The 17,515-nt window shown below is 27.6% G+C and overlaps 1 protein-coding gene across 1 annotated transcript; it reads right to left on the bottom strand.

Annotated features, from left to right (window-relative positions):
* Positions 1–9,469: 9,469 nt before the first annotated feature.
* On the bottom strand, positions 9,470–17,174 carry LOC145836799 (beta-hexosaminidase subunit alpha-like). The gene is made up of 14 exons (XM_082944572.1): positions 16,815–17,174; positions 15,545–15,655; positions 15,282–15,396; positions 14,900–14,965; positions 13,991–14,037; positions 13,536–13,646; positions 13,268–13,369; positions 12,995–13,163; positions 12,501–12,639; positions 11,004–11,160; positions 10,474–10,648; positions 10,195–10,291; positions 9,790–9,894; positions 9,470–9,539 (listed from the first exon to the last, which is right to left on the bottom strand). The coding sequence occupies exons 1-14, from the start codon at positions 17,172–17,174 to the stop codon at positions 9,488–9,490; spliced, it is 1,806 nt and encodes a 601-aa protein (XP_082800698.1). The 3' UTR covers positions 9,470–9,487.
* Between the last annotated feature and the right edge of the window lie 341 nt (positions 17,175–17,515).

Here is a 17,515-nt window from a genome sequence, read left to right on the forward strand (position 1 = left end):
TGATAGAGGTAGAAAAAGGCCGTCAACTGTACCAGTGCTGTGAGGAAGATCTAGGCGATGCTATTCTGAAGGGACATGAAGACGTGGTAAATTTAAGTGAGCAAGAGCTTTTAAGGATGATCAAGCAGCTTGCAGTTATTCCTGTTTCAGATGTTGTACGACGATCAGACTTTCTTAGTGCAAGACAGGAATTGACCGAAAACACTAGATCATGTGCTGCACGTTCAAAGGGAAAATCCAGTACACGCTCGTACACATGTAAATGCCCAAAGGATGGCTGTAATTAAATGATAGATTTTACAGACATAATCCTAAAAGATGTCATGGTAACAGGTTTAGCCGATGAGGATATCCGTAAAGAGGTGCTAGGATGGGAAATTCTAGATGAGAAAAGTGTCAATGAGACAATCGGTTTTATTGAAAGAAAAGAGATGGCACGTGATGCAATGTCAAAACCCGCTGTTACAGCCTCAGTTTTCTCATACAAAGCCTCAAGGAAAACCACACAAAAACCTAATGGTAAAATAATTTGAGGCATATGTAAAAAATCAACTGATAAATTTCTTTGGAGCAGTAAAAATATGAGGTATATTGAGTGTTCTGCCTGTAAACAATGCTGGATAAAGTCCTGTAAAAAAGTTTATCAAAGTCACCAAAATAAAGCTGATGAGTTAAATGCACTTCTGGTTGGTGGATTGTCTACACAAAATTCTGATAGTTTTTGCATCCAAGGTCGTAGGAAAAATATGTTTGAGCGTAAAAACGTAAAGAAGAAAAAGGAGGTACAAGGATAGAAACATGTATTTCTACACACGATGGCGACAAAAACCGCACAAATCCCAAAGCAATCCTCACCTACTTCCAAATGGTAAGAAGTCATTACCTTACGTCAGAAAGAGTTTTAAGATTTACAATAACCCGCAGATCTCAAAAATGTGGCGTGACGTTTGGAATAAAAATAAGAATCTCTCAGTATTCGTTTTGTTAAGTCTCTGGAAAATATAAGTGAGAACGCAAAATCGTTGCCACCACTGAATGCGGTGATCATGTCGTGATACTAAATGAAACAGGTAACTTTCCTAGCAAGTGGGGGGAAAGTGGAGTGGTGGTGGAAGTGAAGGACTGCCATCAATGTGTTGTCAAAGTTGATAAATCAGGTCGCTTGACTATTTAGAATCGTAAGTTTTTAAGAAGATTTACCCCTCCTGTATGCAAATCTCTAAGTAGTATCCCTTATCTGAGAATAGCAAACATACCACTGTAAAAGTTTGTCTTTTCTGGTAAAGTTGAGAAAAAAGATGTCAAGAAAAGTTTTAATGTACTGTGATTTTAAAGAAGGAAGATTCTTTTTGAATAAGCGTTGTGTAATTTCCCTCTGTACTAATGGCTTTCTTCGAAATTGATGATGAACTAGAATGGCTCGGATTCGCTTTGATCTATATTTTCTTGACTTATATTTTTAACAGAAAAGCAAACAGACCGCCAAAGTTTACTTGCGAACAACAATGTGTTCGGGATGAGTGTGTGAAATTATCGGATTATTTGCAGCGTTTCCGTGTAAGACTTTATAATGCTTTTCAAAAGCTTGGTGACACCGATGTTGCTGACATTGATTTATTGTCAAGTTGGAATGTTCACTGTAAATTAATGTTTTATGGTGTAATGAATGAGTTTCAGTCCAATGGTGACGTAATAAAGTTTGTAGTTGACTTTGCAGCAGACTTGTCTAACATCAATTTGTTCAAAGTGATCTTGGATGAGGACGCAGAGATTGATTTTCAAAAATTCCAACTGTTGGTTTCGAGTATTAGGAAAATTAGTGTAGCAATACTTCGTCAGTGTTTAATGCTATCAGTAATGCACCTTCTACTTTGTTTGTAATCGAAAATATGATAAAGATGTTTATCAGCAAATTAAGTGAAATTTCAAGGTAGTTAGATGAATGACGTGTGGTTCTGTCTTCAAAGCTGAAAAGTTCAAATCGGTGAATCAATTAAGTTTTTGAATGATTGTATTCTGCAGCTGAGTGAAGAAAAGTAAAGATTAAGTCTCATTTTTTTGTTACAGTTTGTTTGTTTAAGTTGTAGTTTGTTTTAACAAATCATTAAATAGTGAACCAAGTAAATCGTAATTTTTTAGATAATTTTGTCTTTTTGAGTTTAATTTCGTTGAATTTTAGACCTGAAAAATATATTTAAGTTGTAAATAACTGTTTTAAGATATTTTTGTTTCGCTAGCTAAATTAATCGTTTTTTCTCCTCTGTAGATAAAATCTGGGGATGTATAAGTATTTACCTAGTTTTAATTTTAATTTGTATTACAGACTTTATCATTCTTGTAATTAGTTTGTGAATAAACTCAACCAAGAAAGATATATATGTTTAGTTATAATAGTGTTTTGTGGTTCTTTACAAGAACGATACATTGTTGAAACTGTGTTTTCTGAATTATATAACTAACTAGACTAAAATGGCATACAGTAATTAATGTAGGATTTGATTATGACGAGTAGTACCAATAAACTAAAAGTACCAAGATTCATAACTTGCATTATAACTTAAAAAATATTATTGACCCGTTTTAACTTAAAAACAAGATAATTTTTGACACTAATTAGATTGTAAGCGTAAATGACAATTACAAAGACTATTCATTTAAAAGGTCAAAAGTATAACGTCAGTGAAAAATTTGTTAGTATATTTTTAAAAATTTCTTAAGATTTATGTTTTTATATATTCAGAATTTAAACTAATAACGTGACTACTAGTATGAAACTGTTGAAAGAGAAATTATTGTTTTATATCTTTTGTAAAACAAATTATCAAATTTTTAAGCATTTTGCCAATCTGTTGTTTTTCAACATTTGCTAAACTCAAGTTTTTATTTATCTTTTTTTTTTGCTTTTTAGACTTGACTTATTTACTTTATAATTTTATATATTTAGATAGATTATCTAACTTATTGTTTGTAACTTAAAATGACTTTGTTTTAAGATTTTAGTATACTTATTGACATTAAATTAGTTAACGTTTCTGTCTTTTATTATATTCTACCGATGAAAATGAATTCCATTTATATTTGTTTATTATACGTAATGTCCAATCCCTCTACGTGTCTCGAGATTATTATTATAAAAGTTTAGTGATTAAGTTGTTATAAGTTTATATTCTGGTTTTAATATTTTACGTTCATCAAAGTATAAAAAATATATATACAAAATATTACTTTTTAGTTAGCCTGGCAGTAAAATAGTTGTTGATAATCAATTCTAAGGTAAAAATTAAAAAGTTTTTAAAATGAAAACAACTAGGTGATTGTTTTCGAAAACAATTTACTTACTGTTTTAAAAAATTTAAATTTTCAGAAACTATACTAAATAAAACGAGATGGCATCACTAAAAGCTACTAAAAGGTTACAAAAAGAATTTCTAAACCTAAAAAAGAATCCTGTACTTTATGTCAGAGATGTGAAACCACTAGAAGAAAACATACTTGAATTTCATTTTTGCGTTTGTTGTTTTTAGTTGTTTTATATTATACTTATTTTTCATATAACTTTTGTTTTTGTAACTTTTATACGTGTAGTATACTTGTAATGTTTTTATGTTAGAATAACAGTTTTAGAAAAAGCAAAAAAATGCATGTTATAAATATCAAAACATATTGTGCTATTAATCTTTAATTGAATACACAGTTGGTATTAGGTAAAAAAACACATAAAGAAGACTGTTCAGTTGATCAGAACTGAGAAAGTTGTCACTAAACAACACTATATGTGGAAAGCACATTACCTGTTATGTCAACTGATTGACAACTTAATTATGTTGTACTGTGACAATTTTCTCAGTTAATACTTGCGGAATGCAGTCTTACAATCTTGAAAGTTTATAATACTTGACACTTCAAAATAGTCGTTATAGTTAATTAGCAAGAGTTCAAAGTGAATTTTAGAACTACTACCAATAAGCTATATGTTGAGAATAACGAATAAATTTTAAACGTTAAAGTCACTAAAACCAGGGTTTCCAAGAAATGGCGATCTTGTACCCTATCGGCAATTTCGGCTATGACTGGGAAATAACTAGGAAAAGAGAAATAAAAGTAAATAAAGGACTAAGTTAAAAAGAAGCTATATATAACAAATTAGCGCGATTATTTCTAAGAATTTTTTGATCGAGCGTTGAATACGATATTACTAAATCTTGCTACGAACTTAATTGCTAACATAAATATTTAATCATACCACTTCGGTCATTAGACCAAAAGCTTTCGGTAAATTAAGACACAGGTTTCTTTATTTTTTAATCAAAGTGATATGATCAAACTTATTTCTTAGCTTTAGCCTTTACGGCATGTGTAAGTCCAGGCTTAGGTTTTGATAGACTATCGCCGATGTTTTAATTGGTTATTTTACATTATTTGTAAAACTAAACAGTTAGAAGGGCCTCAAAACACTCCTTATGATGGAGGGTATTACCACGGAGTCCTAAATTTTCCCGAAAATTACCCAATGGGGCCCCCACGAATCACGATGATTACACCAAGCGGTAGATTCAGACCAAATAGATCGCTGTGCATATCAATGAGCAATTGGCAAAAGGAAACTTGGAACCCTGCATGGAATATAGGCACCTTAATTACTGGTATGTTTTATTGGTATTTTTATTATATTGATAATTTAAACGTTTAGACATTTTAAATATGCACCAAAATCATGGTTTAGTTTGCTTCAGAAAAAAAGGTATATTAAAAATTGTATTTAATTTTTTTAATGTTTCTCTAAAACTACTTTGTACAATCCTTATCAAGTTTTGTAACGTGTTCAAATCTTCTTCAAAACAATTAAACAACTCTCCCAGTATTTTTTATTTTAACTGTTTGCTTTCAACTAGTAGTTGACAAAGTTATGTCATTTTCATTTGCGCAAGATTCAACATGTCAACCTAACAGCTAAAAAATACCAATCCAATTTTCTGCTAATCATTTTGTTTTTTATTCTGTAGGTTTGTTATCTTTCATGGTTGACAATGCTAGTCACTTTGATAGAGGGGCAATGATAAGATCAGACGAATACAAGAAACAACTGGCACTAAAGTCGTTACGTCACTGCAGTGATGATGAGCAATTTGTTGAGCTGTTCCCTGAGTTGAAGCAGGAAATAGATGAAAAGTTGGCGGCAAATCCTGACAAGTACAAGGATGCTGATAATAAGCTACTACTTGCTTATGAAGATATTAAGGCTTGGCTGTTTTACATCGGAATATTAGTTTTAGCAGTACTAATTCTTGTAGCTGTTGGATATGTTATACCATAGTCATTATGTTTTCAACGCGAATAAACTTAAAAAAAAAAACATTTATTTTAATTTAAACTAAATAAAAATTTAAAGTTACTTTTCAAAGTGCTAAATAACTTTAAAAAATAAAATTTCAATTAGCAGTATAGATTTTATTAAGGATTTATATTTGGTTTTGATCTCAAATAATAAATAGTTTGTTTTAAAAAAGTTCAAACACTATATTTTAGTTTTAAACTGTCTTTCAAAACTAAAACTTCTATGTTAATATAAAACACAGGTTAGTTATATATTGTAAAATTTTTATTTTACTTTTTAATTTAGTTGATACATTTTTCATATAAGTAAAAATAGTTTATTAATTTAGGTAAAAATCGCAATAGACTTAAGTACTAGAACAAGAAAAATAAATAAACTAAAACTATAAACAGAAAGGAAATAAATTTGCGAAAGTTATAACACTTTAGTACTGTAGATATTCTTTAACAATGAAAAAATATGTTTATGACCAAAGAAATGTAAAAAAAAACATTTTATAACGAATTAACATTCAAAGAATTATATTTTTTCTTTAAAGTTTTCAAAAAAAAAAAACATTAATAAGAACTAAAATAAGTATACGCTTAAAGCAGGGGTCGGCAGGGAGTTGGTGCTCGCGGGCCAAATTTGAAGTTTCCAAAGTCTTCACGGGCCGCAGTTTTAGTTTTAGTGACATTTGAGTAATATTTTGCTTTTAGTTTTACTATAGAAAGTTTTACTTTTATTCACTTTGATATTTCAAGTTACTTTTAGATATACATAGAATGTGTATTTAAATCATAGATACTTATTAGAACAAAATTTACATTGACTAATGTACATAAGTCTTAATAAATTATGTACTTCCTTAAACACTAATAAGTTAAACTTAATATTTTTGACATTTTACTTATAACCTAACTCTTTATAAAAACTGAGCTTAAAAATATTTTAGGGGTCACTTTTATGCATTTTTTGTACTGTTAACTCTTTTTTCGTGTTTCTAAAGATATTTACTTTTAAAAACAATTTTTGCGTCTAAAATAGTTTACTCTTTTTAAAAAATTTAGTAATTAATTAAATAAATCGATTACCTATTTGTAGTGTAGAAAATTGAAACCATTTTTTAACAATATTTACTCTCGAATACCCAATAAAATAACTTATTAGTAATTAATTAGTATTTTACATGGTTGCCACTTTAAAAGCAAAATGTCTAAGTTATATCTAACCAGCCAAGTTTATTAAAAGTTGAAAAAGCTAAAAACGTAGTTTTAATCAAGCTTAAATACCTAATTGAAATATCATCATTATAATAAAGTACACAATATGTAAGAAAACAAGAAAGAAAAATACAATTAATAAACTACATTACAGTGTAAAAACTATTCTGAGAATTCGAAGAATTCTTTATATTGGTGCATCGAACAGGGTTGCCAAACAAATAGGCTAGTTTCTTATTCAAAGTGTTAAAAATAAAAGTTTCACACACACCTGAGTCTTAAAAAAATTTCTTAAACAGGTACAAGCTAGTCTGGATTCTTTCAACTATTAAACTAGCCTATTTGTTTAGCAACCCTGTTTAATAGAAAGTTCACAAAATAAAGAAATAACGAAGTTTATTAACAGTGAATTAAATATATAACAAAGAAAAGTGTTATAAGTCAGTTTCAATGAACAATTAAGGTTTATTAAACATTTTTAACAAAAGTATAAAAGCTTATTGTACCTTTCATGAATAAGAAAAACTAATTTTTTATTAAGCATTATAGCAATTCTTTATCTGCAATAAACGCTTGCATTTGAAAAGAGTAAACGTGAAATATAAGACGAGCTATAAGCATTGAAAAACGTTATTTAGGATTTTTTGCGAGAAACGAAAAAAAAAACAAACCTCTTAAGTCAGTTCCAACAAAGCACATGATTATTTTCAGTACCTACAGACTGATCGAAGAAAAAGTTAAGACAAGTTATAAAGTAGCAAAATTGTTTACTAAAACGAAGATACCGTTTAGAACTTTATTTTTTTTTAAGAATTCATGTTGGCGGTAGTATAAGATTTTTGTTTATTTCTTTACAAAAAGTCGAGTTTAAGAAATACCTAAAGATTTTAAAGCCGCATAAATCAAATGAGGACTTTAATCAATCTGTCAAGATGAAAGCACTGATACAACAAATATTGTTATCTAAGAATTTTTATTTGAGGTGTTTTAATAATTTTGACATTTTAGAAGAATTTCTAGGTTTAGTTCCGATGCAAAGCACAGTGATAGGTAAACAGATATTACAAGCAAAAGTTCAATGCACCAATACAAAGTTTGTGAAAATACAAATTCTCTCTTCTATTTTCAGTAAAAATTTAAACTAAAGGTAAAAAAACTCTTTTAAACATAATATTAGTTTTAAAAATATGCTCTTAACCTACTTTAAATGTGTTTTTAATAAAAATATTTATATGGTACATTTTTTGTTTTAAATTGAAATTTCATTACTTTACATCTAAAAATTGTTTGAAATTCCAGGTTATTTCAAAAATTCTCAAATTTAAACTTTTTCCAGATTATTTCAGTATAATTAAATTGTCAGATTCCAAGATTTACCGGGACTCAAGTTTTTTGGCAAGACTGATTATTCACACTTATTTACAGTAAGATAAATAGTATTTCAAATTATATCAGCTGCAAGATTTAAAATTTAAAATATATTATAATTCAAACCAACACTGTGTATTGACCAAAACATACATTATAAATTCAATTTGCCACTCTTTAAAGAAAATAAGTCAGCCTTAGTGACAAAAAACTACCCTGAAATTTTCGTATACAAAAAGCAATTTAACTCAATAACTGAAAAAAAGACTAATTTGGCCTGAGATTTAAAGTCTTCAAATGGTCATAGTCTGAATTTGTAGCAATGTTTAGTTGTTCAATTAATTTAATTTGAACTAGTTTGATTCACAATGTTCAACCTTAATAAATTTACCATTCTTAAATCTAGTTTGTATTAAACTGGTAGTTTCAAAAAGCAGCAATTGTTTGTATTAGTATGCAACGCATAAAAACTAACTTAATTTACCAAAAAACATTGTTTCAAAAATAAAATTTGTGTACAAAACAAAAATTATTTTTATTTATGTCATTTATATTGTTTTAAATGTTTCTAAACACACTTAGAAATTATGGGTAGATACAATAATGTTAGAAAGTTATGCATAAACTAAACTTTATCTAACTTAAGCAGTAAATAAAAAGTGTTTTAAAAAACGAGAATCTTTGTATACTTGTGTGCATTGGATTTTATTTTAAATGCAAAAAACTACTTAAAAATCGAAACATGTTAAAACCAAAATCAAATAAACCTTATTTTTTATTATTATGTTATATTAAATGTTTTTGTGTACACTCAAATATAATATTTAGTAATAACACATCTATAAAACAAACTTAGGTATAGAAAACATTTAAAATAAATACCTAAACTGTAAAGAAATACTCTTTTAGTTAATTACTGTACATTACTTTTGTGCAAAATGAAAAACATTTGCATTTGGTTTATTTACAAAGTAGGTAATATGTAACTTACTTACTAAATCTAAGCACTCTTTACACTCTTTTTTCAAATAATTAGTTGCTGTTGTATTAAGAAAGTTATTATGAAAATTAGAAAATACCCTGTTAGAAAGCTAATCTGTCTTTTTCACGTTTTTAAGCTAATACAGTAAAGTCTTTTAAATATTTAAAAATATTATACATACACTTAAAACTAAATCAAATAAAACTAAATTACCAAAAAATATAACTTAAAACATATTGTTGCTTAGCGGGCCACATTAACATGCTCGCGGGCCACAAAAATTTCTTTCGCGGGCCGCATTCCATTCAAAAAAATAACGTGGTCGCGGGCCGCAGATTTACCCTTCGAGGGCCGCAATTGGCCCGCGGGCCGCAGTTTGCCGATCCCTGGCTTAAAGTATATCATATCTAGTTTTTTTATACAATAACATAAAGCTATACTGTTATAAGATAGTTAAATACTAAAAAAAAATCTTTAAATTTTTAATAAGTACTTTATTTTAGCAAAAAATTATTAGCAGTATTCTAATCAAAAAAACATCAAAGGTAGGCTGGAGTGTAAAAATGCAAAACTTCACGTCATAATTAAATCTGTGTTACGTCATAAATCGCTACAAAATCCTGAACTGGTTGGATTAGCTGGAATTCCTCTTCTGTTTATTAAACTTATTTGTTATTAAAATATTAAGAAAAAATTGTTTAGACTTGAGTTGTACAGTAATACAAAGAAAAACAAATTGTACAAACACAAATTATGATAAAGTATACAATTGTTAATTTATTCCAAATGCAATTCTCAATTCAATTGTTTGGGCTTACGATAAACAACAATTAAAAATAAAAACCAGATTTTTAAGCAAAAACCACTAAAAAAACTATTAAAAGATTGTTACATCATAATACCTGATCATTCTGCACGTCTGTTTGTAAATTCTCTCTGAAGCTTTTTTGACGTCTTTGACATTTTTACTGCTCCAAAGTCTTTCTGCCACCGCGCTCGTTCGTGGCCTGCAAGTTGATGGTTGTTTGTTTTATTAAACTAGTTATTTTCTGTTTAGTTTCAACAAAAATATGTCAAAATAGTACCCAAAAAGGTAGTGTATCAAAAAAAGTTTAAAAAGATTATTATAAGTTAAATTTATTTTAAAATATTTACAATTTTATATTAATTTCATAAAAGGTTATACTCGATGTAGCATAAATTTCAGTGGTGTTATTTAAGACTAAATTGTATATTTGCATGTACATATTAAATTCTTCACTTTATGTAAAACAAAATAAAGTTATTGAAAACAATATAAAAGAAACCAGGCGTTTTGTAGGAAATTGTGTTCATCAAAATATTCCGCCCACATGCAAGCTTCCCCTCCGAGCACTTTTGAATTCAACTTCTCATCGTTCGATGCTGAAATTAATTTCAATTTAACTTTATCTATAACCAACAAAAAAACTTACTTAACGCTTATGAACAATAACAAATGCTATTTACCATTTCACAAATTTTATTCCACCAAAACAAAATATATTTTTAAGAAACTTTTGTTTTTTTGTACATGTAAAAAACACAATAATTTTGACGTCACTAACGATTGAAACTCAAAGGTTCTTTCTCGTACAATTTCGCCCAACTGCCTCCGTACCTCGCCAGATCGAGGTACCACGGATGCGACACGATGACGTCATGACCGCGTGACGTCATTTCCAAAAGAGTTTGGTGGGGTCGGTACTGTTCCCAAACCTGAACTATCGCGTTTTTGTGTCCCTGCGTAAAATGTCTTATTATTTTGAACGCAGATTATAACAATTGAAAATACGTAGTAGTCAAACAAATAGACATGTACCTGTTGATGTTAAACTTTTCTTCAATGAAATATTGAATTGTAATTAAATTAGGTTTAAAATACAAGATGAATTTTAATTATTGTAAGCTATAGTTTTTCACTGAGTATTTGCTAATGTCATCTAGACTATGTATATTACGACTTTTATTGCTATACAGTATGATTAGCACTGCACATAATAAACGATCATTGGTAAAAAATAATTGACCACATCTAATTAAGATAACTAGGGCTTAAAAACTTTTGATTTAGAAAAAAAATCCTTCTCATTTTTACTTGAAGATCATGTTTGAATGCTTCTTGCCACACAATTGGTCTAAAATTCAGTTTTTCCGAAATCTTGAACATCTTGGACATGTACAAGTTGGTCAGATCTTTTGTTGAAGCAATCTTGTGTTCTTTCATGTATTCTTGTATTTCCTTGTTTATATTCCTGAAATTAAACAAACTATATAAAATTTGAATTTCTTTAAAAATTTTAGTATTTTCTTCGTTTGTACAGAAACAATGTTCTGAAGAATAATAAAACCGGATTTGAATCACTGCATACTTATTTATTTTATTTTGGTAAAAGATAAAAATCGCTAAATAATTGAAAAATATATGTTTCGTATAAACCTAATTAGTATTCGTTTTTACATGTCACTTTTTAACTCTTAACTTCTAAAACACATGGGTAAGTGTCGCACTGTAATGTTAGGCTTATTCGAAAAAGTACAAAAAAGTTATTTATTTCTAAGAACGCTAAAATTAAAAGATATTACGTAACAATGGATAAGTTTTGTTGTTTTTTGAAGACACTTTTTTTATTGGGCAGTTTTGAATGATAGGGCTTGAGTTGACATTATATGTATTGAAAGTAACATGTTAAGGCTTCAGAGAACTGCTATCTTGTAAATACTGTTTATCTCTCTTTATTATCTTTAATTGAAGTTTACATTTCTAATTTGTTTAATAATAAAATTTAGTAAAAATTAGTTGTTTAAAATATACTAGTGATTTATTTAGTATATTAGTGGTAGTTTAAGTTATCTGTATTTATATATAATTGTTTAAAATTGTTAGATCCTGTTAAATGTTCATATTATTATTAGTATTTGTTATTGTTATTGATTCCATATATTTATATTCCCTATGTTGATATGCATATTTGATATTCTGATATTCTAATATTGCCTAACATTGTAAGTAACAGTATTTTAAGATGATCTCAAGTTACTCAGAGGCAGTATCTGTTCCGTTGTGGCTGCCAGGCCCCGCAAACGGACAGCACGAAGACTTTTTTGCACGGGTTTAGATTTAATTATTATTTATGTTATTAAATAATTTATAAGGTTATTAAATAATTTATAAATTTATTTTCATGTGTTTTCAGTATAATTATTATTTCTTAATTATTTTTCTTAATAGTTTTCCTTTGTTTTTATTTTTATTATTTAAATACTTTTTATGTATCATTTTTCCTTTTTTTTACTGTCACTGTTACCCCTAACACTTTACCTGTTAGGTCAATTTTCGTTATTATTTTTTAATAATTTTATATTTTTTTACTCTCATGTAAAATTGTGCGGAATTGTCTTCTCGAGATTTTATCCATTCAAAAACCACATATTTACTTAAAAAATAAAACCAAGAGCCTAAAAACAACAATCCAAAAGTTTATAGTCATATGTAAAAGTATTAAAAGGAAATTAGAACATTAAGTCAAATCCTATAATCTTAGAACGAAATCATATTTCAGCTTAAAATAATTCCCCTAACAAAAGTTCTAACCAGCAGGAGATATCAACTTCGTCACCACCAATGTGAATATGTTTGTCAGGGAAATCCCCTCTAACAGAAACGAGAAATTTCTCCATAAATTCGAAGGTTTTTTCCCTTGCCGGGTTAAACGGCCCCCAGTCAGGTTTGTCTGAAAAATAAAGTTTTAATGATTTTGTTACAAATACATGACACCAGCTGACAGTAGATGCTACGTCATAAATTTAAGAATTTTAAAAATAGTAAAAAAATAATACATGACGAACAAATTTGAGACACCAACCAAAGATAATTACTTGAAAATTACTAGAATATATTAATTAATTTAATGTAATGAATTGTTACATAGTATATTTTGAAAATAAAAACTTGAACTTAATCTTTTATTTTTACTTTCGCAGTGAATCAATAGTTCTGGATGGAAAAATGTTTGTGATTATCAAAAATGTAATGTTCACATAGAGACTTTTTCGCGAGAATTTAAAACAAAAAATTAAGAAACCAACTTGTTCTTTTGCACTGTGTCAAAAGTTCTGGATGGGATTTCCCCCACGAAAGAGTGTGACCCGGGGTATCAAATTCGGGAATTACCCTTATTCCCCTTAAAGACGCATAATTAATAATATCTTTGATGTCATCTGTAGTGTAAACCAATTTGAACGGGTCATAAGATCCCTGTTTGCGTTGATTTGTATTTAAATTTATCTGATTATTTGTTTTTTTCTTTGTCATTTTTATTTTAACCCTTCAAACCGTATATAGAAATACAACTATCATACCATGTACGCAAGTTCAGGAAAGTCTTTATTTAAGTATGAGAAAGATTGATCGTCCACTAGATGCCAATGAAGCACATTCATTTTATTATACGCCATGGCATCCTGTAAATTATAAAGTAGATGTAGTAATGGACTTGTAACGTTAAATATTTCTTTACTTTATTATTACTGTATCATTCACTTAACATTTTTAGATTTAATATATTACTATTTTAAACTCATTCACATTAAAAAAAAACATTTTAGGCTTGTATTTTTACATACGTACAAGGTTTTTAAGGATGATATCTTTAGGTAAGAAATGTCTGGCAGTGTCAATTAGCAAGCCTCTATGTTTGAATCGAGGAAAATCATCAATTGTCGTTTTATACAAAACTATCTGTGAATATTTTTATTAAATTTTATGTGCATGAAATAAAGTTATAGTTATTTACATAGTTATGTCAGTAAACTGCTGTATAATTAAAATAGCAAACAATAAATTTTTATTAGTTTTACTGTATATTAATTGTTTCTTATCTTAACAAAAAACCTAAAAAATTAGTACTAATAAAAATTCACTAAAATCAAGAAATTTATATGAATAGTTAAGCTTTCAAAGTGTTGGTTTTATTTTGTTACTTACTCTACTTTATATAGGTAAAAAAAAAAATTTACTAACCTGATAGACTAAATACTAGAAATAACCAGAAAATGTTCAACATAAACAACAAAAAAACTAACTTCTCCTTTGTTAGTTCGCCACATAAGCTGTGAGAATGTTTCTAATCCTAAAGAACAATCTTTTAGTACTTTTTTAATTATATTGCAAGTATTTACATAAAATGTTTAGTTATACATGTAAAGCTCTCTGAAAATATTTATGTGTGTCTAAATGAAGATTTATTAAAATAGAACGTTAAGTCAAAAAAGAAAGAAAACATTAATTAAAATGACTTCTTAAAGTATGATTTAACGATTCTGTATACAATAAAAAGTAAAATTATAAAACAAAAGTTTTATTAAAATTATATCGTAATATTTTTCTATAAAAGTTCTGCTATTTTTAGAATAAAACATTAGTTTATTAAGGCGTGAATTAAAAAAAATACTTGAACCCTGATTATAATGATTATTTAGTTTATGTTTTCAAAGTTTTTTCGAACTTTTAGTTTGTTTTTATATTCAACGAGATAAAACTCAAAATAAACACGAAAAAAAACAGTTCAATAGAACATGTTTAGCTAGTGCTTTTAATTTAAGTTAAAAAAATAGTATTCATTAATGTAACTGGTAATATCTCGATGTATTTTGCTGCAATATTAAAACAAACTAAAGCTTATAATCATTGGGATCGTTTCGTAGGCCGCTTTTATTTATGACGTAGATCAAGAATCAGTAACTCAAAGTAAGCCTATTTCAAAAATAGTTTCTTTAATTTTTGTAGTTTATTTAATAAACTAATTTATAAAAACAAACAACAAATTGTTGTATTTTCAATAACTATAGAAGTTCATATTGAGTTCATAGAACGTATAAATTTAAGGCATTTAAACTTGAATAACTTAAGAAAACACATATTAAGGTATAAACTATTTGAATACAAAGCAAGAGTTTAATTACTTAAACAATTTAATTTCTATTAATTTTAACCTCTAATTATGCCCCAAACACTCTTTGCCTCGATGTAAATTCTCTGTAGGTTCGCTTCAATTTTGTCTGTTAAGTTTTGCATACTTATTAACATTTTAGTTAAAAAAACTTTAAACTAGTATTATTATAAAGCAGAAGTTTTTTAGGTAGTATTTGAATAAATTATGAACAAACTGTGTAAAATATGTAAACAAGTTTTATCAAAGATAGTTTTTTATAATTTAATAAATAAAAGCGATTTTTCTTACTTAGACAAGCTTTATCGTTTACCTGACGTAGTTAGCATTTTAATATAACTTAATAACCTAACTAATTATTATAAAGTTAAAATACTTTAGTAATTTATTTTACTAAACTTGTTACAGAAAATAGCTAAACAAACAAGACTCATCCATATCTAGATGTGGTAATTTTTCACATTCATTTCCAGTTATAAATATTTCCACTTGGTATAAATCAGTTGCTTTTGAAATTAATGACTTGTCAGGTAAGTTGAACTAAAATAACGTTGTTTTTTGTATTATCTTTTATAAATAAAATTTTTCGAATAAAACTCTTAAGTAAAAAGGTAAGAAACTTTTAGCAACAGATAAATCAATTAAACAAATTTTTTAAACCCAAGTTTATAGTAGAACTTTTTCAAACCTCATTAAAGATAATACTTTTATACCGCTGTATAGCGCTGTTCACAACTTCACACTCAATAGACTTCAGGTTGTAATTAAACTCCAATGATCCCAACCTCAAACCAATAAGCTACAAAAACATTTACATTTATTTTAGTTAGGTATTTTAGCTGGTACATTACTTTTTGTAAAAAGTAAGTTTTATGACTTTTAATTATCTTACCCTAATTTAAAATGCACTATTCGACTTTTTTTTATTTGCACATCAGATCCTAAAGTCAAACTTTTTAAACATTTTTTGACGTGCGTATAAACAATATCCTATTAACTTCAGTTTAGGTTAGAATGTCTAAATAAAAACTAGTTTCATTAATAGTTTGAAAATTTAAATATTTTTAATAGCTCATGCTTTAATCTACCTTTTAACTAAAATTAACTAGTTTAAACTAAAACTGTTTGCTATTGATTCGGTTTAAACTTTTGGCGCTTTCTTGTTATTATTTATTACGCTTAGTACTGAGTGAGACTTATAATATTGGATTTCACTTGCATACTTACTTCAGGGTTTTTAAATATTTGTCAATAAAGAGTCGACAAATTGAATCTTTACTAATAGTTGTAACTAATTTTCAGTAAATCAGTGATTTAAGAGTTTTAGTATATAGTTTAATTTTAGACTTATTAAAGTCTTTTAATACAAGTTGACAATAAATTTGCTTTTAACTAAACTTAGTTTTTATATATTTTGTTTAATAAATATTATTTTTATAAATAAAATCAATCAATTACTCATTACTACGCCAATTTTAATATTGTTTATAAATGATAAAAATTTAACAATTAAAATTGTACTATTGAATAAAACAAAAGTAAAGCATTTATTCAATTATATTATTTTTTGTTAAGAATGTTATTTAAAATGTGGTATAATAAAATTTATTTCAATTGTACTCTTCAACATATAAATGAACATCATTGTATTCTGAACACCAATTATTAAATAAAAAATCAAATAAAACAAATTAAAATTGAAATACTAAAACTATATTTAAGCTGAAAGCAAATATATAAAAACCAATTCTTTTTAAAGCTTTTAAAATAAACTAATCATTTTACCCAAATTTCCGATGAATTTTAATTTTCAGTATTTTAACTATATACTTACCACTTTCAAATTTCGTAAACTAATTAAACAAAAAATAAGTTTAACATTCCAGTCAATTTCGTACTTTATTTTATGTTTATTTCGTAAATTTTACTTTGTAAAAATAGTTTAAAACTAAAATAACCCTGCTTTCGTCGTTTTGCTGCTTCTGCGGCTGCGGCCAAACTGACCCTAACGGGAATTCCCCTGTTTTGGAAGTCCACGACCCGTGAGGGGGATACTGACGTGAGAGCGTTCTCGAAAAAGGGGAGTCCCTCAAAAAGTTGGCAATGATCCAATCAGGATACAGCTTCGTCGCTGTGCTGTCATTATCATTTTTGACGTCATTTTCGTTTATGACGTCATTTTCGTTTATGACGTCACGCTTTTTGTAGTTGTGACGCGTCGAAGGGCTGAAGTAAAGAACGAGGTTGAGGAGAAGCGAAATGCAAATTAGAGGCAAAATCAATTTTCTCTTCAGCAGATATTTGAATTGCGCTTTCATTTTTTTGTTTGTTTTACTTTTATAAGTAACAGCTTGTTTTTTTTATAGTTTCTGTTGAAAAATTAAACAAGTTTATTGATGACGAAATGACTGAGTGTAAAACATAAAATTTGACTAAGTGTTTGGAGTACAAATTTTATTTACTTTTATACTGTTTTAAATGTTTGCATAATGTTTGTTTACATAATTTTACTTTTTGTTGTATACTTAACGAGAATTTATTTACTCAGACTTTAGTTATGTTACATTTTTCAGACTAGTAGGGCTCTTCAGTTATAATGAATTAATATGAAGACATTTAATAAAAACAAAATAAAAAATACTAACAACTGTTATTTTAT

Source organism: Thalia democratica, chromosome 5 (assembly GCF_965202585.1).
Source record: "Thalia democratica chromosome 5, ktThaDemo2.hap1.1, whole genome shotgun sequence".
In the NCBI taxonomy this organism is placed as follows: Eukaryota; Metazoa; Chordata; class Thaliacea; order Salpida; family Salpidae; genus Thalia; species Thalia democratica.